The sequence below is a fragment of the Cydia amplana genome, chromosome Z, assembly GCF_948474715.1.
Source record: "Cydia amplana chromosome Z, ilCydAmpl1.1, whole genome shotgun sequence".
Classification (NCBI taxonomy): domain Eukaryota; kingdom Metazoa; phylum Arthropoda; class Insecta; order Lepidoptera; family Tortricidae; genus Cydia; species Cydia amplana.
In genome coordinates, this window is record NC_086096.1 from 8,823,434 (window position 1) to 8,848,594 (window position 25,161).

Genomic DNA, 25,161 nt, shown 5'->3' on the forward strand with positions numbered 1-25,161 from the left:
TCGTGTAAATCTTGGCCGTCAAAGGGTTAAGGAAGTAAAAATAAATAACAATACCTATAATACATTCTGAACTAAACATAACTAAACTAATAATTACATTATAAATACTCGTAAGCTTAGAAAAATACATTAAAAACTAGAAATTGTTAAGGCAACATTGGCAATTTTTTTCAAAAATGAATTTTAGTTTAACTTACAATTTTTTTAATCATGTGTGGTTTTAAGTAACGTAAAAAATGATATAGCAAACCCACATGTAATTTGATTGCTTTGTTTTTAGTTACTTATTGAATAAAAAAAGTTGGGTGTACAAATTTCTGAATCGAGATAGGTAAATGTGCTTTTGGAGATAACATCATGTTGTTTGCATGGATGTTTTTCTAATTCATGACAATTTATCGTATTGTATTCGCTAGGTGCACGACTGGTGCTGCCCTCATTTTGGCAGACTTTCTACGTTAAATCTTATGGAGTAAAATTAGTTCAAGCGGCTGCCGCTAGTACTAATATCAGACATTCCATAAGATTACCTGTGTTTGTGACGATCAGCGCCACTTCCCCCTCCACCGACTGTGCACCTTGCCAAAAGCGAAGTGAGAGGAACTAGTGCAGTGTAGGTGCGGTTATTAACTAATAGCTGTTGCTCACGGCCGCGGGACTTTAGAGGTTTTATTCCTGCCACTTGCCAAGCTTGGTCTGTCCAGTGTTTATACTGGCCGGTATAAGTTACTCTCCAATAGGGTTGGCAACTGTCAAAGGTTTGCATACATGGCGCCATCATAGCTTGCCCCTTCTTCTATGAGATTTGGCTTAAAGGGCTGGCATCCAGGGCACTAAAAAAACCATTACACGAGTTCGCCTGGGCGATTGACTAGCTTACGCCTACAGCCGACGGGAATATACATACGACCAGGCACACAGTTTTACTACCTTCATGAATCTCCTATCGACAACTCCTTACCTATTTATTTACGTTGCGACTAATTAACGTCCGAGACGTAACTTATTACTTAACAACTATTATTGTATCCATTATGTTTCTTAGAAGAGTAAGCGGCTTACAAGATTCCCAATCAGAGCGGATTAAATCGGTATTCGGGCGTATTATTTCTATTTGTATTTTAGCAAAATCGCATTTAGTAGAGCATTTAGTAGGTTTATATAAATAAATATGAACTCAAGGTATGAAAAGGTATTATAAGTATAGCCAAATTTATAATCAGTCCATCTTAGTCCTTCTTGTGCTATGTGCTATGTAGGAAGTGTAAAAATGGATAGCAAAATATTTTTTAAATCTGCGTACAAGCTAAAGTACATGCGTGCGTGTCTTCAGGAGATATTTCATGTAGATAATTATATACCTAAATAGCAACTTAAGTTTTACGAGTATGAATATACACGGTGTTTCCTGTACACGAGCAAATAATTAAAACAAAGTTTATAATACTCCTCGAATTATTAACTTTTGTTTAACAACTTACTTATAAAAATTACGAATCCTTTAGACTCCCTCTTTTTCATACAAACCAAATATTGCCTTCAATGTACGCTGTGAAGGACAAAATATAGTTTTTATCTCGAATATCATTATTCTACGCAGACGGAGTCGCAGGTACAAACAAGAGGTACTCGTATTTGTGAAAATCGGCCACAAATAACTTTTCATAAAAATGCTCCATTTATTTGTTAGGGAACCCCATATCCGCGCCAGTAAAGCTTTGTGAAAATGAAATGGAAATTTTCGGAACGATTATCTCCGTTTCAATTATGCTCGTAAAACGGCGGTTGGAATAGAATAGATACAACTTTTCGTGCAAAATGGTTTTTTTTAGCCTTCGCGCTCATTTGTTAGATATTTCGTAAAACACTCACATGGCAAGAACAATTAGTCGCCCGGTTACATAGTTAACGAGATTTCTTTTACAATAGATAAGTTCCTAGTAAGTTAATACCCACAACACAAGCCCTATTCTATTCAGGTTACTGTGGGACTATTTCGATTTGTATTCCAATAATATTTGTTTATTTACTTTGAAGTAAAACCAAGTTTTTGGTATCTAAAAACAAGTAAAAATAAAAAGTAACTATTTAATAATAGTTACTACCTACTTTCCGTATTATTTTTGGTTCCGTAGCATAGAATATGAATATTGATATTTATACATAAGTCGTTGAGACAAAATATGAAGAAACGCTGTCAAAAGAAATGAATGCTGCATTAAAATAAAATAAAAATGTGCAGAATGCACATAGTTTTACAATTATTGTATAAGTACAATTAAAAACTGCCTATTATGTATGAAGGAATTAATTTAGGTACGTAACAAACTGAAATGATACCTACGAGTATAGGCTTAATCTAATCGTAGTTTAAAATCTCTATGACTTTTTCGATAAGTTAATAAAAGCGTTACTAACTATATGTAATCCGGAGCAACTAACAACTTTTGGACCAATAGTAGAGTGTGCTCAGAGCATAAAAAGGTCAACGACGGCTTTGCGTGAACAAGAGATGTCCTTTGCCAGGATTGGTCCTTAGGACCCAAGGATGGATTTAAGAAGTGGAGCCCCCCAGATTTTTAATGGGGGGGTTTTAAGAGCCTGGGACTCAAACCATGATATAGATATCAAGATAAAGTTGAGAGCCCCCCTAAAAATTTACATCAAAAATCTTGGTGGCTCCACTTCTTAAATCCATCCTTGGGTCCTAAGGACCAATCCTGCCAAAGGAAATCTTTATTCATGCAACGCCGTCGTTTAGGGCTTCCACTCTCGACTACAAACCAGACTACCCTCGTAAATGTAAAAAGCAATTCTCACAACTCTGCGATAGGATATAGTATTTTATGCAACCGTTGTTTAAGAGAGGTCAAAAAAGGCGAGTGGCGTGAGTAACAATTTGAGGCGAAGCCGAAAATCTTGAAAAGTCTTGAAAAGGAGTCCGCAACATAAATATCAAATAACATTGAGTTCTTCTTTATTGATTTAAATGCCATTTAAATTATGAGTGGCCACCTTACGGGGCTTACGGTCACGTGATCGCCTTACGCTGTCTCGAGTTTATCATTTTTTCCCCACCTCAAAAAGTGCCCAGCGCCGCTAAAGAAGTTTTCATTTCAAAAACATGTCTATGATTCACTTATTTGTCAGAGATGACATTTAAAATAAGGTTGGCAAAACTGTATTTCATTCAATATTTTGTAAGTGGTCATTCTAGGGCTCGCGGTCGTGTCCGTGATTCGTGAACCCGTAGCCGTGCGCCCGGTTTCGTGAATCACGGCAACGGTTTTCTGGTCCGTTCCGCACGTGACATTCGGCTACGTGAAATTAGGGTACGTGAATCCGTGTAGATCCGTGTAGGCGTGATCACGGCTTCACGTATCTTAAGAACACGCCGGTTCGGTCCGCCCGCGACGTTGAGTGAAGATACGATGCGGTCTCTAAAAAAATACCACGAATTTGTAAAACAAAACATCGCGGTCACTTCTTTCAACTTCACAAACAAAAGGTAAAGCCCACAGCTACTTATGTATATTGTTTGTTTAATTTTAATAAGTCGCTCGCAAATCTTATTATCTTTGTCTGCACGTGCAACTGCACTTCTTATCTACAAAAAAAACCTGGTAGGTTGGCTTAGCTTGTTAGTCATACAATAAAACACTCTAACAATAATATGTCATTATTACCTTCAATCTAGAAATAAACAGTACTCTTTAATGTGCCGAAAGTTCGAAACTGATAAGAACTGCAGCTGCGTACTTTTTTTTCCGTGGCCCCGTACATGTGTTCTTGTTGAATTTGTTTACCTGTATTACCTTTATCATACCTACCGAAGATTTGCAGAAATTTACCCTTTTGTTTCTTTGAATTAGGATTGCCTTGTTTATATGTGACGTTCCACGGCAAAAGGTACCTTATGGCACCTGGCGCTTACGTCGCATAGCGCCGCAATAATAATAGCGCGCGGCGGCGGAGCGGCGTTAATAATAGTGTAAGCGCCAACGGCCATAAGGTACCTTTATCCGTGGGACGTCACATATTTAGGCTACGTTATATTATTTGATAGTAGCAAGCTTTTACAAATATGTTTCATTCATTTAATTAATACTTAACAGAAAAAATGTCTTCTCTTGATTTAATAATAACAACCAGTAGCATAGCGTTGCTTAAGTTCATAATTATAATGATACTTACTAGGGAGTTTTACACCTTATATTCATATTAGTGCAATGCAACGGGCAGGGGGCCGATTTTTGAATTTCGATCGCTCGATTTCGTCACTCGAAAATCGGTGGAAAACGGCAAAATGCTAATTTTTGAAATACGAGCGATCGAAATTTGGAATCTATTGGTATTGACCACTCGATTTCAATTCTATTAGTAGAATTTAAATGCCTAGTAGTGGAGATATTAATTAACGAAATACACGAAATCGAGTGGTCGAAATTCAAAAATCGGCCCCCTGGTCGCTAGTTTTGACTAAAATCAATAGCTACAGAAACAGAATACAGAAAACAGAATAACCCCATAAATTATTTAGATATAACCATTATATTCAAATCGATGCAAAAAATACAAATTAAGTTTAATTCACACGTAAATGTTTGTCCGACGAACGTCCCGTATTCAATATACTAAGTGGTAACTCAATTGAATAATACTTAGTCCTTATTTATTTTTCTCCCGGGCGTGTCGAACCTACGAGACGTGCGATAAGTATCCAACGGAACCGAGCCCGAAGCTCCGCACACGAACGCAGGTACGGGCTACGTATCATGGCGTGTCACGGCGTGTCACGTGAATCCGGACGCGAACGCAGGTACGAGGTACGTACCTTGACGTGTTCGTGAAATTCGTGATCTTAGTACCGCCGGGCTTAAGAACCCGTAGCTACGGATCGGCGTGTATCACGGATATCAGGAGCCCTAGTCATTACACGAAGTATCGTAAAATCGCCAAAAAGATACTGCGTGTATGCACAAATTCTTTTTTGGGGATTAGACTAAAGACTTGTCTTGACAACTATTAGGTAGAGTTTTAAAGGTGTGTGCACGACCCTTTAAATGACAAATAAAAGTACGGGAGTAGAAAAAAAATTATTTACATAATATTTCACGCTTATTAAGTAAAACGATTCAATATATAAAATTCGTTTCAATGTTGAATATCCAAATATGTAATTAAAAAACTCTTTGACCTTATACAAAATTATTCAACCACGATAATCTCTTTCCATCTGTTAACCCGACTGAATGAGAGGAACATATTTAAACACATGTCATCTCCCACGTCTACCGCGGCATCACATTTATCTCCCCTTTGCAGTATACGAGTATATCGTAACATAACCTACGCATTCCTACCCCTTTTATTCTATTGTAAGCTCATCCGGTACGAGACTCTTAACTATAGAAAGGATAGGTAAGTATACCTACACTTTTAGGCATTTTCTGCTGCTAATGTATCAAATGACTAGGCGTATGTGGAAGGAGACTTTTTATAAAAGGTTTGGGAACTCGAATGGGAAGCGGCATAACGGTGGACGACAGTGATAATAGTTTAGGTTAATTTGTCTCTCAAAGTAATATCAGGCACTTGTTTCCTACGTTAATCAAACCCACTATCAAACCAAATCGAAATGTAGGTACAGGAAATTGTCAGTGTCGGGTGTCAGTTGTCAGCGTTGTGAAACAGGGTCCTGATATTACTATATATTATAATAGCATCACCTGTCAAATCGATGTTGAGTTGCGCCCCATTCAATTTATTTTTAATGAGCGGGTGCGTATACGAAATCACGTGCTATTTTCCGTGGTACAGTTTCCATGAATGTTTAATATCTCTCGCTACGAAACATTAAAATTGTTTTGCTCGACTTGGCGGGGGCACTGCCGTGCCCCCAGATTATTGTTTGATGAACCGATGAATTACTAAAGAATCTAAAGTAAAAGAAGTGAAGTGTTAATTGTGTGTATTTCAGAGCCAAGCCATGCGGATCGTGCGTACCGTGGGGCAGGCGTTCGAGGTGTGCCACAAGATGCAGATCAACACCCCCGAGCAGGCGGCTGCCTCCACGTCCTCGGCCGCTGATGACCTCGCCTACTCCGACCGCGCCAGCGACCAACCGCCTACCAAAGGTACCTATGCTCGTACAAAGCAAGTACATGAAACACCCGCACTGTGAAGAGCAAAGGAGCTCTGTTACAGAGCTTTGCAACATTTCATAACAACAAAGTGTCAGTCCTTCACTTTGAGTAACAGGGATTGTTGCGCAGTTACTCACAAAAGAGTTCTCACATCGTTAGCAATTCAATCCCCTTATACGCCTTGTTGTACATTCATACGCCAGAATAAAAAAAAGTACTTTAAAAACCAAAAGCGGTCAAGTATAAAGAATATCGCTGATGGTTTGTATCCATATACTTCTTTAAGTCAAGTAGTCTTTTTTCTCGTCTATGGCGTGTACAAGGATTTTCGTCATCTCGTTGCCTAGAAGAGGTATATTGTGCCAGCAGAGAATTGCTTATTTATGACCTGGGACGGCGCCCAGTGTAAAGAATACACACTACATAGATTTATGTAATATGTAGTGTGAATTGAATATTATCATAATTTAAACAGAATATCATATCATTTTGCGTGTTATAATCTAATTGCAATGCGAGATTAAAGGAAACCAGATGAGAGCACTGAGTGGACAATCCAATTACAGTGTTGTCAGACGTCGCCGCCAGCGCCGCATGCCGCACGCGCCCGCTGATTGCTAATCTTCTTATCACTGTGTTCTGCTGACGACATCCAACGCGCCCAAAGCGAATGTCCAGCTTAAATAATTGCCCTGCGAAATTTATATTTCATATTACTGCATGTATTTATATTATAACCATTGATAAGTACATGCAAGACGTCTCATTAGAGCTAGGAGAAAAAAACAAGTAATCTATAGCTGGTCAACCAAATCTTGTCAGTAAAAAAGGCGCAAAATTCAGATTTTCTATGGGACGATATCACTTCGCGCCTACATTTTTCAAATTTGCTGCCTTTTTCTACTGTCAAGATCTGGTTGGCCAAGTATATTACTCGTATCTCTAGCTCTTGTGGATCAAACAGTATCGCAATCACTGATGATACCATAAAAAATATTGTGCCGCTTCTGCATTTGAACCCGGAACAAGGACTTGCTGAGTAATGGCGGCTGCAATATCAATTTCCGATAATAAACGGCGCGTCGTTAGTGCGACGGATTGCGACGGGGCCGGGCAGTGACGCGGGAGGTAACTAACGATGCGGTGCCTGCGTTGTGGACTCTCGCTCGGATAAAGTCGTCTCGACGTTATTTCACACCGGACGACCATAACCACCGACTCATTATATTGAGCGCAGCGACATAAACTTACAGGTGTTCTGTGCCAACTGTGCACGTGTCCGTGCTGGATTAAATTGAATTGAAGGTCGTTAATTTGTTAAAACACCATTTTACATCCACCTTTTCAACTGTTGCCCACGGGCGACTTTTTTTATTCTCTCCGGTTTAATTTGAGCGACTTATAATTAGTTTTTATGTATCGTTTTATGATATCCGACGTAACGAGTAACAGCTGTTTCGACGAACGTCATAATTTTATGATCTATGCCTATTTTATGATAGGGAGACGTTAAACTTCGTATCGTTACCATATCGTATTTGACATCGACTACGAGAAATTAATGTTATCATATAATTTGTTAGTAAATTCAGAAAACAGGACATAGTTTATATAATATTTTTTCCACCATAATCTAGGAATAAATGATGAGATCTGTGAATTGTAAACGGCACGAAATAATGCGAGTGGGTCAAAATTATTTTCGTTATCTTGTTTTTGTCCCCAAAAATGTGACGGAGTGGAGCTTTTTGTTAGGGGTGAAAATTAGATTTAATTATTATTTTCAAAAGAATTATAATCTACAGCTAGAAATACATCCAATAGCACTCAACTTTTTTATTTATTTTATAAAAGACAAAAATAGAAGCATGATAGAGTGGCCAGAAACAAGACAACGAAAATAATTTTGACCCGAGCAACTCACGCCATACTTTGATCACCAAATTATACTCTGGCAAACCCACTTTGTCAATGGTAACAAGCCGCGAAATTAAAACTTTCTATTAGAGGACAACCCTTCATTGGCTATATTTGTTAAATTGGCCGCCTTTTTCTACTGACGGAAATGGCTTGCCAAACTACAAGAGTCCACTAAGACTGATAAATCTGAGCGGTACTTAGCGGTGAGGGGTCGATATACCCGATATCTGGTGATGCAAAGGGAATATGACGTTGAGCAGCGGAAAGCTAGTCGTCGGATACCTACATGACATGAGGTTAGGTAACTCGGCCACTCAGGGCTTTCACGAGGCCTACCAAATACATCGGCATAGGTTAGCCAGTATAAGCTTATACTGTCACGCGTTATTGTTAAGATTCCGTCTCGAGTTCAAGACATTCTAGAAACAATAATTGTAGTCCACATATAATGTTTTGTGAATTAAGCGAGAGAGTGGCCTCGAGAGTGTCGCGTGTGGAGCTTTGTTTGACCAATACGGAACCATAATATTTTCCGTCGCCACCGCCAGCGTAAGCAACAGTAAACTTCTCCGGCTTTTATAGACTAAAACAATCCCTAAAATGCCTCGAGTCTTTGTACTGAATTTCCAGCAATTTCGTAAAAGAAACGGCCGGAAGTTATACGTGTTTAATGCTGTTGCCGTGATACGTTACTACCTAAAGTTCATTAAATGATATAATTCCGATTGTCATGCGTATCAAAAACATAATGTTCCTTCGAATCACCTATATTAAGATCTTTGTAACTTCCAAAAGCAGTTCTTGGTCTGCCTACACCAATATACAATAAGGTGTTACATGAACTATATTTAAAAATCTAATCACTGCAGCACGGTTTATTGAAACCACCCTTGTTCCTGGTTGAAAAGTAAGAAAAATTTGTCCATTAGGCCAATACGAACATCCACTGATATCAGTAAATGATGTAATTAATTTACCGTTCATTTCGCTCGTACTTGTTCGTACATGTTATTGGCGCGACTGAGATGATAGAGATATCATTCAGATGTGTGTACGTTCGAATTGGCCTGCATGTTTATGTACAATTGTTGCTATCCATGTGTTGCGTCAATCTTTAGGCTCTTTTCAGCATTATTACCATAAGATATGCATCAACAGAAGCGGTTTCCGATTGCGGTGCTTCAGAGGCTAGCGTGGCGTCCACATCGAAGGTGGTGGTCGAAGCGGTGCCGGAAAACAAGGAGAACACCAGGCCGACGCACTTAGAGCTGCTCCCACCTCCTCCCAGGAAGACTGAACGTCGGACAACACCCCAGGTTTGACGAAATACTACATTTATATATCTGTCGAATGATACCTTACTACAACACCTCTGCACATTGGCCACCTAGTGTTTTATTTTAGATAGTTTTATATCACCTCGTTCAACTTATGGTTTCAACGGTAACATTGGAAAATTAGGCTTAATATCTAACTTATATTAGACAGCTACGCAGGCATACAAAATAACTTGTTAATAACAAAATTAAATCATTTTGAAATCTTAGTCCACTTAGGCCCACTTGCACCATTCCAGTAACCCGGGGTTAAGCGGTTCAACCTGGAGTTGCCATGGTTACCAGTACAATTTGACTCTGGGTTAACGGTTTAACCGCTCAACCCCGAGTTAGTGGAATGGTGCAAGTGGGCCATTGTATGTCAGCAAATATTTACCGAAAACAAACATATTAAGATCATTCTGTCTCGTTGTCATATCGGGTTTCGATATGTCATAATATCGTAATGACATTATATTTTAAGCGTGACTGACATTTATTTGTAGTGACTGCCTGATTCAAATTTATGCTTATTAAATCTTAAAGTAACAAAAGTTATTACCAGTTCACACCGGGCGAAGCGATAATATAAACAACCCCTCGATCGTTACAAGGCGGCTGTGAATGGTCAGGTACAATTATTGTCATAATATAAGGTAACAAATATCATTTTACCCTTAATAACTTTGAGTATATAGCCTAAGGAGATGTGATAACGTAAACTCTTCGAACAAATTTTTTCACCACTTTTAGCGGGGGGCGAGGTAAACACCTACAGCACACCACCAAAAGATAAGTAACTCAACAGACACAGATTATGCTGTTGCGACAAACGCACACTACAAAAAAGTTCAACACATCAAAAATTACACGCACACAGACAGAGTTTTCACATAACTATGCAGCATACATACGAACATGATAGTGATGGGTCACATCTGAAGAATGAGTCAAATCAGTTTGATGAATGAACTGAATTGTCTTATACTACTACTATTTATTATAAAATTGTAAAAGTGAAAATTCTGTACATTGAAGATATTAGGTAGCCAATAAAATGATTGTTTGTATGTATGGCTGTCTGTATTTATGCGTCTTTGTGTCTTAGCCAGCACGCACAGCTAAACTGTGGAATGAACTGTCGCCCGCGGGTTTTCCGGGCTGATACATAGGTAAAGATATCGTCCCATAGAAAATTTGAATATCGCGTCTTTTTTTACTGACATTATTTGCTTGATCAGCTAAATTAAACAAACTGCAGTGATTGAATGAATGAATGATTCATTCAATCATTCAAATGTTGAGTCGCTTTTTAGGGTTCCGTAGCCAAATGGCAAAAAACGGAACCCTTATAGATTCGTCATGTCTGTCTGTCTGTCTGTCTGTCTGTCTGTCCGTCTGTCTGTCCGTCCGTATGTCACAGCCACTTTTCTCCGAAACTATAAGAACTATACTGTTGAAACTTGGTAAGTAGATGTATTCTGTGAACCGCATTAAGATTTTCACACAAAAATAGAAAAAAAAAACAATAAATTTTTGGGGTTCCCCATACTTCGAACTGAAACTCAAAATTTTTTTTTTCATCAAACCCATACGTGTGGGGTATAGGGATAGGTCTTCAAAAATGATATTGAGGTTTCTAATATCATGTTTTTCTAAACTGAATAGTTTGCGCGAGAGACACTTCCAAAGTGGTAAAATGTGTGTCCCCCCCCCCCCTAACTTCTAAAATAAGAGAATGATAAAACTAAAAAAAATATATGATGTACATTACCATGTAAACTTCCACCGAAAATTGGTTTGAACGAGATCTAGCAAGTAGTTTTTTTTTTAATAGGTACGTCATAAATCGCCTAAATACGGAACCCTTCATGGGCGAGTCCGACTCGCACTTGGCCGCTTTTTTGACTTTGTCACATCCCTTAAGACCGATTAGTCCCCGTACCACTGTATTCATGTTTACATTTTTCTGTCGTTTATGTATCGCAACGGTCTTTTCTTTAAATGGAGATTGTACTTCAATATACATTTAATAGTTAGTATAAATACTTATATATGATAGGAAACGCGATCTTGTTGCGAATTTGAGCTATCAGATCGCCTTTTACACGATAATACTGCACAAGCACTGACTTAATATAAAAGAAATAGACACACAAAGCAGAACAAAAACGTCAAGAAATGTGGATCCCAATGACGTTTCGCACCATTTGCATTGATGATAAAAACGCTTACGTAAATTTTTAGTCAAGATAAATGTTTCGTACAGAAAAGAGCTTAATGTCGTAACCATTAAGTGTCAAATTTGCAAACATAAGTACCAACACTGTTAAAAAATTTAGTCCGATGGCACTAAACGTAACGTATTTACGTCAAACGACGTCAAACGAGAATAATGAACGAATGGAGTCACTTTGGTACACTTTAATATGTATTACTGTACAGGAAAATATTAAAATTGAAGTAATAAATAAAACAAATTTAATTTAATCGGGAGCTCAAATAAAATTAATTCGTGGTTCAAATTCAAACAAATAAATTTTTTAATTCGTAAGTATACGTCTTTAAATACTAATTTCCTTGAAATAAATTCTACTTATTAAATAACTGTGTATTTAAGATCTACATTTACTCATAGCACGGGTGCACGGGGACATTTAGATACTGATTGGATTTTTTTTATAAAGTCTACCTATACTTTATAAAAAAAAAATCCTGTGATTGTCACTGTGTTCCGACAGGTTTAGCATTTACAGTTAGTCGATATAAGCCCTTATTAGTGGTGTATATGTCGGAAACAGGGAAATGGGCCAAACACACAAGTGCCGTTTTGCCTTGTTTAAAACTGCATCACCCCTATCTCTTGCTATAATTAAATAGCAGTCCACTTTGCACGTCGCATAGGTTTTCTTGGAAATCTTCAATTTAAACATAATATTACTTCTTATGAATTCCATATAAAAATATAAAAAAATATTGACCTCACATCGACTCAATAGAATTTTGTTCCTTGACATCCCTTCTTTGGTACTAACAAATTAATTTATTCAAAACCAAAAAATTACCACCAGATTACATAAATTATGTAATGCTATCCAAAGAACTAACCGAAAGAAATACATTCCATCCTTTTTCCTTGTTTTATCATTGTTATTTTTACATATTTTAACGGCACATTTCGTAATTGTTGACAACTTCACATTTGAGCGTTTCAAACAAGACTAAACGAAAAAGTAATGCATGATCTGTTTTGACATCACTTTTGTGGGGCCATTTTTGGCGGCTGATTGGGTATCCAGTTCTTTATACTATATCAATGTGCACAAGTCATCATTTTTTAAGAGAAACGTCTCGCGACACGGAACGATGCAAAATGGCGGTGAAGCGACTTCAAGTAGTTTTATATAACGTGTTTGAACAGTTGACCAATGTACTTTGCCGGAGGGGGTCGCCCGTGTATCCCGTCACATCTCCTTAGGCTATATACTCAAAGCTTAATAAAGACCAAATATTCGTAAGATCTAAAATAAACGGACGAGAGCATAGCTATGAATAGTATGGGTGTTATCGATACTGAAAATAGGATCCTTCTTATAATAATCGCTCTCCCACATGGATCCAAAGATCGTTACTATAAATCAATTGTACCTATAGTAGAACTAGTGAAGAGATTTTAAAGTTTTTGAAAAAGGTTAAATTATTTTTTAGCTCGAGTTACCCCTGGGTTATATAAGGGGTCCACTACGGGTATGCCAGATTGAATAACAATTAGTCGGAGTATAGGCGCCTATTTCACCATTGCGCCCGACAGTTCTAATTCACTGCAAGGACACTGCAATTTACAATTAATTAGTTGACTCCTGACACTGTCAATTTTCTGTATATTTCTTTGTCGGTTAGTACAAAATAATATGTAAAATTGTTTTCCATCCTATTTTCTCGGAAACGGTCGTATTTGCGACGCTACTTCAGTCAACCTCAGTACTTTTTGTACCGAGACTGACTGTAATAGCAACACACGTTCGTACGTTTCCGTGAAAATACAATGGAAAATAATTATGCACTTACATTTGTATGTATGTACTCGTAGGTACATGTCGGCATCGGCAACGACAAGTCGATCGAAAGCGCAGCACTAGTCGATGTTCGTAATAATATCATCGGTATCTGTAACTTTGAACGGAATCGATTCCATTCACGTCTCGAGCTTTATTCTAAATATACACATATGTTTTATTAAGATTTATTTCATTGATAATGCATACTAGCTGATTGCATGAAATAACTAGTCGTTTGCGCAGTGTCCGAACCACGCAAGAAACAATTTATGATGACAAAAAACATTAGCTGTGATCTGTAATAATACTCATCTTATAAAACAAAGTCTATCGCCGCGTCTGTCTGTTTGTGTGTTTGCGATAAACCCTAGTGAACGGATTTTCATGAGGTTTTCACCTATCAATAGAGTGTTCTTTAGGAAGGTTTAGGTGTCTAATTTGCAAATCCGGGGTGGGTCGCTTAGTTAAAGTATAGTTTTCTAAAAATGCAACTACTAGTATTGCGCAAAAAAAGCAATCCAGCTATTAAATTGTAAAATAATTTGGTAATAAATGGAAAGTTTAATCACAATTAGCATGAATACGCTTCGTTTAGTATATTGGTATAAATTAATGAACTAATAAAACTAATCTAGTTACACGCTGTCCGCGCAGGCTCCAAGCAGGACATAATATAATATATGATGATAGTATATCGGCTCATTGAACATTGGCCGTCCATGTAGAGTATGTAGACCGATCTTCGTTAGACCTCGATTTTTTCAGAGCATTTCTGGCTCAGAAAATTTAAAGTCGATTAAAAACATCGCACCGTTACTAATCTTTAGAGAATTGAATCCCTTTTTTCGCACGAGTTGTAAATTTAAACTTTACTTGAAAGGCGAGTTTCGAATTTTCTCAGAAGTCATTATGCGGAGACCTCGCGTACGCCAAGTTTAAAATCGCGGCACATCCCACAGTGGCTTCAAGTAACGTTCTTGAAATGTCTGCAGTAGTTTTGCTAGCATTAGTGGCGTCTTACATTGCTGCCGTGATAAAAGATAGGTATTTGTCTTAATAAGACAATTTCCATAATGATCATTTATGGGATCAACTTGTGTAATGTCGCCATCTTCTTCATAACTGGAACAAAATTTCTTGTAATTTGTAGCCTGCTTGAGTTCTCTCTTACGAACTTAAAACAGAAAACGAAAACAGATTTGGGAATGATTGGATATAACCATTTTCCTCAATTACTAGCATCAACAAAGAGAAATGTCGGTCACTAAAAATCCAAAAATCAAATCCAAAATATTACATTATAGGTAGGGGCTCTACATAGAAGAGGGGTATTTTTTATATATATTTTACCTGTACTTAGTTTATCGCAAAGTGGGTAACACTGTAAGGGTACTATTAGTTTGTGCGGGACGAGGCATTCCGCTAGCGCACTCCTTGGGACCCCGGTCACGCTTGCCGGCAGCCCCCCAATACTAAATCGCAATTCTGTAACCACCTCGATACTCTGCGGTATTTCTTTGTTTACATTATATATTACACAAATACACAAACAAAATAAATTTCTGTTTACGGTCAACGGTGAGTGAGTCTTTGCTTTATAGAAGAAGTGCCTAGTCGCGGCTATTAATACTCATTACTCCTCACTATTCCTCCTCCAAACTCATAATATTTGTATACCATCGCCCACGCTGTTAACTGTACATCGGTGGACCTTAATGCCTTTTGTAATAAGGTCCGCCGATGGACAGTTAGGAGTGTTGTTGTTTGTACTTACTTACCCATCTAAATTCTAAACTCATTTTATTTAGATATCTAACAATTAATATATAGCAGGTAGCTCCTTTTTGAAGAGTAATTTAAAAATAAATCACATACGCTCTGAATCGTTATGTAATTCTCTTCTAATGTGTTGTAATTTAGGAATATAGAGTCTGTGCGGAAAGAGAAGAGTCGTGGAATGTATGGGGCCCCATACATTCCACGACTCTTCTCTTTCCGCACAGACTATACCATTTTTACACAACCCTGTAGCTAACCCTTTACTTCTGACCCAATCCAAATGCTTTTAATGTGCGATTATCTCAGTTTGCACTTCGGGATTTTTCGGACTTGTAGGAGTCAAAACTTATACGAAATACGTACATTTTTACATTCCCCTTTTTTTTCATACTCGATGGGTACACTGACAGACCTCATCTCAATACAATTTTGAAAGTTTTGGTGTTTTCAGTTTTTTTTTTAATTATATGGAGATGACACCTGTCACCCCACCCATCGTTATTGAAAAATACTATAGTTTCGAAAAGACAAAACCTCTACATGACCTGCAATAAAATCATTAGTTGCTCGTCTTAAATACGAATTTGTCATACAAGAAGCGTGTGCATACTATGCATGTGTGAGACTTATGTGAGACGGTTTTCAAAGTACACAAGGGTTATGAAATAAGAGCCATCTATCAGTGAGTTAGTGGACTGCAGAGCTATGTATTATTGCTCTTCTCAGTTTGAAAGCGGAATCATGCCAACACAGCCAGCTATCAAAATGTTAAATAGTAGTCAGCAGTGGTGCCATCTCTGGTTCATAGATATAAAAAATGTCCACTTACATTTTCAGGAAAAAAAGCTTGTCTAGATTACCAAATATTCTTCGGTTAATTGGCATTTAAATGTTTACTTTTGGTATAAATAATTGTTGCATTTTTATTTTATGACTTATGACAAATACATGACATGGCATCCCTGAATACTTTCTAATTTATTGATCTGTTTTCAACAGTTGCGCAGTAGTCTCTCTGGAAAATTATCAGATCTGTTTATTTTGGTCTTACTATTTACTTTCAGTCTGTTAAGGAAGTAAATTTGCAAAACTTATTTTTTCTAAACCTTGACGTTAATTACGACCGTAAAGCGAGAATAACATTGGCACTGTGATAAAAAAACGGCTCATAGTATAATTCATATATGAATCTGGTGCATTAGCAAGTTGACTGCAATAATGAGAGGGCCAGCCCCGGTGAGACCTCCGCCCATATTGCCACCGGGGCGTCGAATCGTGCAGTTTAAAAGATATTCAGACCTCCAATGTTACCGTTCCAAACTCGTGAGTCGTGGCCAAACGAGGGTGCTTCAAGCGGAGAGGATTATATGTGAGATTCGCTTTGCGGAATTGCAGCGACCGCCGGAGCCGACACCGGTCGCCGTGGTGAACCTGCCGTGGCCGGATCCTGAGGAGCCGGTGGCGGGTGACCCGGTGCCGGCCGACGCGGGCACGCCGCCGGCCGCGCCGCTCAGCGCGCAACACCGAGTGCAGTTGCTGGAGGAGCGGCTCGAGAATCAAACCCAGCAGACTCGCGCGGCCGTCGCGCAGCTCTTCCTTCTGCGCGATCAACTCGCCGCCGAACAATCCGCGCGATGCGAAGCTCAAGTGAGTCCTTCCTCGCGTTGTCCCGGCATTTTGCCACGGCTCATGCGGCCTGGGGTCCGCTTGACAGCTAATCCCAAGAATTGACGTAGGCTCTAGTTTTTACGAAAACGACTGCCATCTGACCTTCCAACCCAGACGGGAAACTAGGCCTTATCGGGATTAGTCCGGTTTCCTCACGATGTTTTCCTTCACCGAAAAGCAACGTAAATATCAAATGATATTTTTCCGAAAAACTCTATGATACGAGCCGGGGTTAGAACCCGTGACCTCCGGATTGAAAGTCGCACGCGCTTACCGCTAGGCTACCAGCGAAGCTCAAGTGAGTACACATTTACTTACAACAAAGGCATTCGTTGAGCTCTTCAGGAGTCGGAGGCGTCGTCTTCATTACCAGTTAATGTAATATCATTACACGTTTACCACATATGGGATTTTTTTACCGGTAAAAGCTTAGTTACCAGCAAATTTAAATAGGTATCTATTTGATTAATTGCAGGCGCGCACACACCAGCTGCTGGCACATAACAAGGAGCTGCTAGAGCACATCGCGGCGCTCGTGGCGCACCTGCAGGAGCGCGAGCGTGGCTCCTCCAAGCCGATCAACGCGCAGCAACTCACTCTGCTACCGCAGGTACTAACTCCGTATTACTGTCCTGCATGTTGAAGGTGCGCCAAGACCAGGTGTATACATGCGCCGCTCGCACGCCGTTCTCGAATCGCTCTCGCATAAGGGCTCATTTAGACGGCGCGCGAACTCGTATACAATTTTAGTTACATTGCGGACCATTGAGGTTACATCAATTCAGCCGACCGATCAAAATACGCAATGTAATCAAACTCGCATGCGAGTTTTCGCCCCGTCTAAATGAGCCCTAATGTTATAATTACTATGTACGTAATGCAACAAAGCTGTTAGCGATGCTTTTGCAAGTGGTTCGCGAACGGCGCGTAGCCAGGTCTGAACGCATCTAAATACTACATTCAAGTATGAAACAATTGGAATTGGGAAGTATCCTTCCTTCCTTTTCGGCGATCAAAAGAGGTCCTGATGCCCTACCGCAAAAACGAAATTCGAAATTTCTTCATCTGCCTCTCTATCGCTCGAATATGCAAGAGCCAGTTAACTGTAGGTCCCATAGCGATACTGAGCTACCGAAGCTTTTTGGACGAAGATATGTATGACTACGAGCACAGAACATCTTAAAGAGGTTAGAATGGCTATCGCGCGCAGTTAGTATCGGAACCGGTGTCGCCGCTCGTTCCTCTCCACATTTACTAACACTCGCGCAACGGTAGTAAAAACTTGTGTGCGTGGTGAATGGATAAGTACGCCTCCTTTAGACAGATTTGATGTCTGGCTTCTTAATCTGAAGATTATTGTGGCGCAAAAGGCATGTTTCGTTTTTCGGTCAGCGCGGGCGAGTAGCATGCGAGCGTTTGCTCAAAACCGGCGGCGACACGTACCCTGCTCACATCGCCATTCTAACTTGTTCTGTAACCTGTGACTACGAGTATGTACATACTCCATTAGTAGGACGGCTCTGCTTTTTCCTGTAATTAGCCAAGAAATTTCTTCCAAAGATTTTTTTTCCTAGATTCTGAATTATAAGACCTAGTCAAGACTTATCAATTTAAAAATTTGATCGAAATTCAACTTGAAAGTGGTATTTAACCTCAACGAAGTAGGCCGCGACCGATGGTTCCTTAACCCGTAGAGCGCCCTAGTATCACACGTGTGATACTAAATCTATCGTAGAGACTCAGTATCAGACGTGTGTTACTACATATCAATATGGGTCAAATTGCTTTGCATTAATTTGTTGTATGGTGCTTTTTGTGACTGCTTAAAACTGCTTTTTGTGACGCGGCAACAAATTTTATAAATGGTACGATACTTTAACAGGTACCTGGTTGGGTCATACAAAAAAAGAGAACGTGCATCCATAACGCCTTTACTTTATTTTTTTGTTTCCATATTACTAGAGTATTTAAAACCATTCTCAAAATGCATAAGCCTCGATAAGCATTTTTTTCCGATACCAAATAAGACCAAACCTTCAAGGAAAGAGACAGCCCCTCTGATTTTGCAGGTGTCCATGGGCGGCGGTAATCGCTTAGGTACCATCAGGCGATACGTCTGCTTGTTTGCCTCCTATATCTTATAAAAAACTGTACGGAAGATCAATTGGATCTGATAATATCCTACTAGTTTTGGAATACAAACACACATTAAAGGCGAAAACACACTTATCCCACGTACGAAACGTATGCAATGCATTATGACATCTGAAGCCTGAAATTTGTATGCTTAGAAACATACTTGTCATACGCAACGCAACGCATGACAAGTATGGTTCTAAGCATACAACTTTCAGGGTTCCGATTGTCATAATGCATTCATTGCATACGTTGCGTACGTGGGATATGTGTGTTTTCGCCTTAATTCACGGAGCGACGTGCATTTTAAGATTGGTTTAACCCTACATTCTTTTGAGATATTTAGGTGGCGATATCATATACAGTGTATATGATGTGATGTATATTATACACCATAATCCTGTTGCGCTTCGGCATATCACCTTGTGGTCGATCGTTTTCCAACATTTTTCTTTTCTCTTATAACACCGCCATCTATTTATCAAAAGAAGTAACCGCGTCATCTGTCGCTTTCTGGGGCCCAGTGAGGCCCCAGTATCATGCTATCAGAAATATTACTTACCTACTTATCCATCACTTAAATATTTGGATCAGAAACAATAGCATGGACCCAATTTTTGTTTGTTTTACCTTATGTCATAGACTAGGAATCCTCTAGACGGAGTTTAGAGGTTTCCGCGAGAGAGACTACCTGTCTTTTTCTAACTGTATTAATAAGAGGGGGACGGGTAGTCTATCTCACGGGCGAGATACTGTCGCGCCGCTCTTGGGCTAGGCCTCTCTCTGTAAAACTACGAATGTGTCGACAATGTAGGGAAAGATGTTTGAGATGTTATTAAGGACGTGTGTATACATATTTGGTATTTTTTATCACCCAATAATCTAAGACATATTAAGTTGATTCACTTATTTTCTGTAGGGCTGTTACTTACGTGCTTTAGTGTCATTATAACACTATTTTATAATAAAAGGTTACCGTTGTATTCGTGTGTCGGTTCGACAAAAACCGCAATAACAATAGCATGGTTTACTTTCATTTGCCTTTTTTTAAGTTCATTTTCATTTTTACGTTAAGTTCGTGAGCATTTATAAAAAAAACTTCGTTACACAAGGTTTAAAGGTTAAGTTGGAGTTATTTAAATAACCCACACTTATGAGGCCTTATGCAAATGAGGTGGTTATTCTTATTTTGCTACATACCTACACATTACCCATGTTAACAAAGTACGAGCAGTTCCACATTGCTTTGCATGGTTGCTATTGATGTTCTAGTGTGGTATGATAAGTCACATTGGCAGTTACAGTGTGTTTGCTACGTGTTTTGGTGTCTCGTGCGATGTACTAAGCAATATGTATAAAATAGTATAAATCATGTGTTAAAATTAAAATCCTTTGTTAACGCTGCTGGATCAGAAGGGTGGCGCAGAGAAGAGAACCACACGCGTTTGCAACGGCAACGCGAACAACGGCCAGACCAGCGTCGACTCGCTCATCGATCTAATCAGCCACACCAAAATTACTCAGAATGTTGACAACAACAACGACACTGTCGTCTCGGCCTTCAGCAGTCCGGGATCACCCCCGAGCTTCGGGAACATGACCAACGAGCAAATACAAAACTATCTCATAGCTAAATTCCAAAACGTCAACACCGACGGCACTGCTGGATCCCCAATCAATAATAACAATGGAACTCTCAAACACAGCCCGTTCTACCAGAATCGTAACGCTTTTCCCAACGTCCCACCCGTCATCGATAACTTCAATAATGGCGATATCGGGGACTTACTCAACATAGAGCCATACTCCATACACATAGGTGAAAACAACCTGGAGCAAGCAATGAGCGTAGGGCAGTCGGAAGTGTCGCTATACAGCGCTAGCCAAGCCACGACATCCAAAGATTCGACGCCTGATGCTTGTAGTTCAGATGACGGCGTTCCGTTTATCATGCCCTTGTCGCACAACGGGACGCTGACTGCAACAGGAGAAGACGGGCGCGTGAGGCTGATCGTGCCGGTGAGCCCGTCGGGCAGCACTTCTGACGTCCCGGAGATGCGGGCCGAGACAACTCCCCAGGGGAACACCCTGACAGTGCCCGGGGCGTCAGTCGCATACGCCGCTCCCATCACTCGCTCCACCAGCGAAAAAGTACCGAATCACAGCCATATGATGACGGCTCTCCGGCAACAATGGACCAGGCACACTACTAAGTAAATTAACAAAATCCTACGAACAACAAATGACTTAGGTAGTTTTATATGATACGCGATTGCGTCTAAACTCATTCTAGTCAAATTATTGATGATGTAATAACCAAAAATATACTTTTAATAAGCTGTGATTATTGATATTAGGTCTTAAGGACAAATTCAAACATAATGATTGAGTTCTAAATAGTAGTTTGTGCGACTGCTACTTAATGAACGGCATTAAAGTGTGGGCTTAAGAAACAAACGAAGTGAGTTTCTTAAAAGGACCATCACGAGTGTTCTAATGCCTAATCATGTACAGACATACACTAATTTATCTACACGCATATTATACATTCTCTATGATGTATTCACTAACCGCATGTTACAGCCGGCATAACATTTTCACAGATAAGAAATGTGTTGTAACAAAACAGTTTATCTTAATGCTGGCCGTTATATGCGGATTTTGAAAGCATCAAGATTGGATTATGATACGTGTGTAGATAAATACACTTTTACTCTTATTTTTTGAACACATTTAATTGTTTCTAATGTTGGCTAAAATACACATACTTAGCTAAAACAAAAGAACGGGAAACTTTGTATAGAAATGTTCATACAAAGTGACCATTTTTTGCATTATTACTAGGTGTTTATTAAAAATCTGTGCCAAGTTATTAAAATAACATAGTACCTACATGTACTAGTCGAACTATTATAATTTAAAAGGAAAGACTTGTAAGAGTTCTCTGAAAAGTAAAGACTTAGTTACTCGTACCAATATTAGTTATTCTCCTCCCTAATAAATTATTCATTCAATTCATCATGTATTTACTCTCTCGCTTCTAGGTTCCCTATGTCATCACTATTTATAAAAATTATACTTACGAACGTTGTAATATTTTATAATATTATTGTATTCATATGTATATGCATTGTTAAGTGAACAAGGTTCTCTTTGGAAATTGAGACTTTAATGAAGGTGCCAAATTAGTATATCACATCGATTACCTATATTGAGCGGTATCAAACCATTAAGCTAGTATTTTGAAGAGTTTATTTACCTAACTACATATCATTTCCATGTCCAAATGACGTCTCAATTAACTAAGTTCCACGGTAAATGATCAAGATATTTAGATTATTGAAACAATAATGAATTTAACCTATATTTTCGTTTTTTTAGCATTAGAATAAGACTACGGGATCTTGACGTGTCTTTTAATTGAAAAACTCTTTTCATAAATCAGTAACTATTACTCATAAAAGCAAAAGAATGTAAATAATCGTATATGATTCATAATTGTTGCATATTTGCCGTGACTTATTTATCCAGTGTTTTTCAATAAAAAGACATGTCAAGATTGTTTACCTTTTTTCTAATGCTAAAAAAAGAACTACCTATAGCAAACAAACCTACATAAAATTCAATGAAAATTATTGTTTTTAGTTTAATTAACATCTTTGGAGTATTACTGTGGATCCTGGTGACTGAGAGCAGTATAATGTTATTACTCGTTGGCATATCGTTTTGAAATACTTGTATTATCTATTAAAACATACACAAAATCATGTTTACATCGTATACTGTGAGCAATAGCTTATTGCCCGTGTATCCATATTGGATTACTTACTTGTAGTGATTATGAGGCTGAATAAATACAATTATATCAGCAAAATAATCTGAAAGTAACTCTATAAACTTTAAAGGATATTTTGAGTAAAAAAAAATTAGCGTCCCTTTTCTATATACTAAATATTATTTATACCTACTCGGTCCATTAGTAAGATCTTCGAACGCATTTTCGAACTGAAACGTGTGTTAGTTATATTTATAAAAAATTTAAAATATTTATATACAAAAATGGTACCAAAGACCGTCCACGATATGCACCGTGGGCCCGAATAACGCGGCATGATTAAAATTTAACCATGTATTCTTGACGTTATGAATACCTAAGTAATGTTACATTAACAACCCCGCAACTAGTTCAGTAGTTTTGTAAGCACCGTCTTAGATCGTACCAAAAACACAAATAATTAATTGTTAACCGTGAAAAAAAATATATTTCGTAAACAAAGCAGTTTTCACTCCAGTTAAGGCATCGGGTCAGAATTTTATGGTTCATATTAGTCGGGTTATTCTATCAATACATAGCAAGTTAGCAACATCTAATATTCTTCTGAACTAGTCGACACGATATGAGACGGCGGGTTATTCTTATCAATTTCTAAGTTAATTGCTTCTTAACCGATTTATACTATTACTTGTACTTTTAGTTAAAAACTGATATTGTCTAATCTATTTAAAAGTTATACTATATTTATTAAATTTATGCTTGACGCACCGAACTTGCAAATGGGTTTAACTCGTCGTTTTTAAAACCGTCGACTGAGACGATAGGTATGAGTATTTAGCTGTTATACAGCAGCTTTGTGACATTACTACGGTACGAACACTTGAAGTTGCTAGTCAATACCAGCATGCAGCTATGCATATCAAAAACAAAAGACATAATCCTCGACTGCATTGCTGACACTGGACTGACTATCTTACTAACAACATAGGTTTAGTATAGTTGCTCTTTCCGATGCGTTTCACGTAGAGAACTTTTAAGTAAGTTTTTATATGCGTAAACAATGAAGACTGGAGTTACTCTGAGGCTACTTGTCTAAATGCTTTAACTTGTATACAGTGAGGTATAAGGCACTAAGTACTTACCTACCGAGCGGCGGTGTGTTCATGACGCAGTCGAGTTGAGAGAGGAACACTGACACCGTTAGGACTCATTTAGACGATGCGAGAGCGCGCATGCGAGTTTCATTACATTGCGGGTTTTGATCGGTCGGTTTAATTGGACGTAACAAACAGTCCTCAATGTAACTCAATACGCATGCGAATTCGCGCGCCGTCTAAATCAGCCCTTATAGGATTAATCAAATTGGTAAATGTTATAAGTATTCGATATCGATGTCAATATATGTTGTTCTACACAGTATTCCACTCGGCCTGGATTTGTTGACAAGTTGTATTACACATCAGAAAAGAAATTGTAAGATGTCTGGACTGCTAACACGAACTGAAGTAAATCGGCCTCATCTAGTGTAAGGCCTGAGTGGACGCTCGAAGCGGTGCGTTCGGCGGAGCGTGCAGCGTGGCGTCGAGCTCACAAGTGATTTGAGCAGCGTGCACTAAGGCCGCTACTATACGTTTGCATTTGTTTAACATGCACGCCGCACGCCCCGCCCCGCTGCGCGCTTAACTCGAGCGTCCACTCAGGCCTTAGTGTTATACCTACCATTAAATAGTTGCTTTCTTTATTGTATTGTTAGTCATGTAATCATAACTTATTATAAGTGAAAGAAAACAGTCAAGAATATCAAGGAGCAGGTTACCGAAAAGTAAAACGAATGGTCCAGAAATATGTTTATGAAATCATTAGTGCTTTAGCAATGATTGGTTTGCGGACATTGGACAATGTTAGCTTTAAGTGAAAATTTCTTGTGTTTACGATAAGCCTTACATTATTAAATATAAATGTTTGTAAATCATTGTTGTTAAAGAAAATTGTTCCTTTTTGGACAGATTTTGTATGCTTGCCAGTAGATATCTAAATAACGAAATACAAACAAGTTATGCATATAGTAGTAAAATACAATACTTTCGTAAATGGCCATATCAATCAATGATCGTTCTAGAACCTAACCATATCTGCATTATACTAGATGTCTTGGATCCAGCGACTTGTTGATAGAAACATAGTTTTTTGTAAATTAATTTAAGAACTATCATGTTTATCATAGAACAGTTGTTTGAAATTGTAGAAGATACGATTAGAACGGTGGAAGTGCTCCTCTGAATACAATATATGTATCAATAATTTTACATAGGTACCTAATGTTAAAACTTGATGAATGTATACCAAATTCTAAATATTTTAAA

The 25,161-nt window shown here is 38.5% G+C and overlaps 1 protein-coding gene across 2 annotated transcripts in view; it reads left to right on the top strand.

The window, feature by feature from the left end:
• The window catches only part of LOC134661454 (carboxyl-terminal PDZ ligand of neuronal nitric oxide synthase protein), a 212,510-nt gene extending 191,130 nt beyond the window's left edge, over nucleotides 1-21,380 (top strand). For both annotated transcript variants that reach the window (XM_063517552.1, XM_063517551.1), the window contains 5 exons: nucleotides 5,981-6,137; nucleotides 9,225-9,382; nucleotides 16,615-16,866; nucleotides 17,363-17,497; nucleotides 20,437-21,380. In XM_063517552.1, the coding sequence (XP_063373622.1) occupies nucleotides 5,981-6,137; nucleotides 9,225-9,382; nucleotides 16,615-16,866; nucleotides 17,363-17,497; nucleotides 20,437-21,240 (1,506 nt within the window). In that variant the 3' untranslated portion in view covers nucleotides 21,241-21,380. The remainder of the gene's footprint in view (nucleotides 1-5,980; nucleotides 6,138-9,224; nucleotides 9,383-16,614; nucleotides 16,867-17,362; nucleotides 17,498-20,436) is intronic.
• The last annotated feature ends 3,781 nt before the right edge of the window (nucleotides 21,381-25,161 follow it).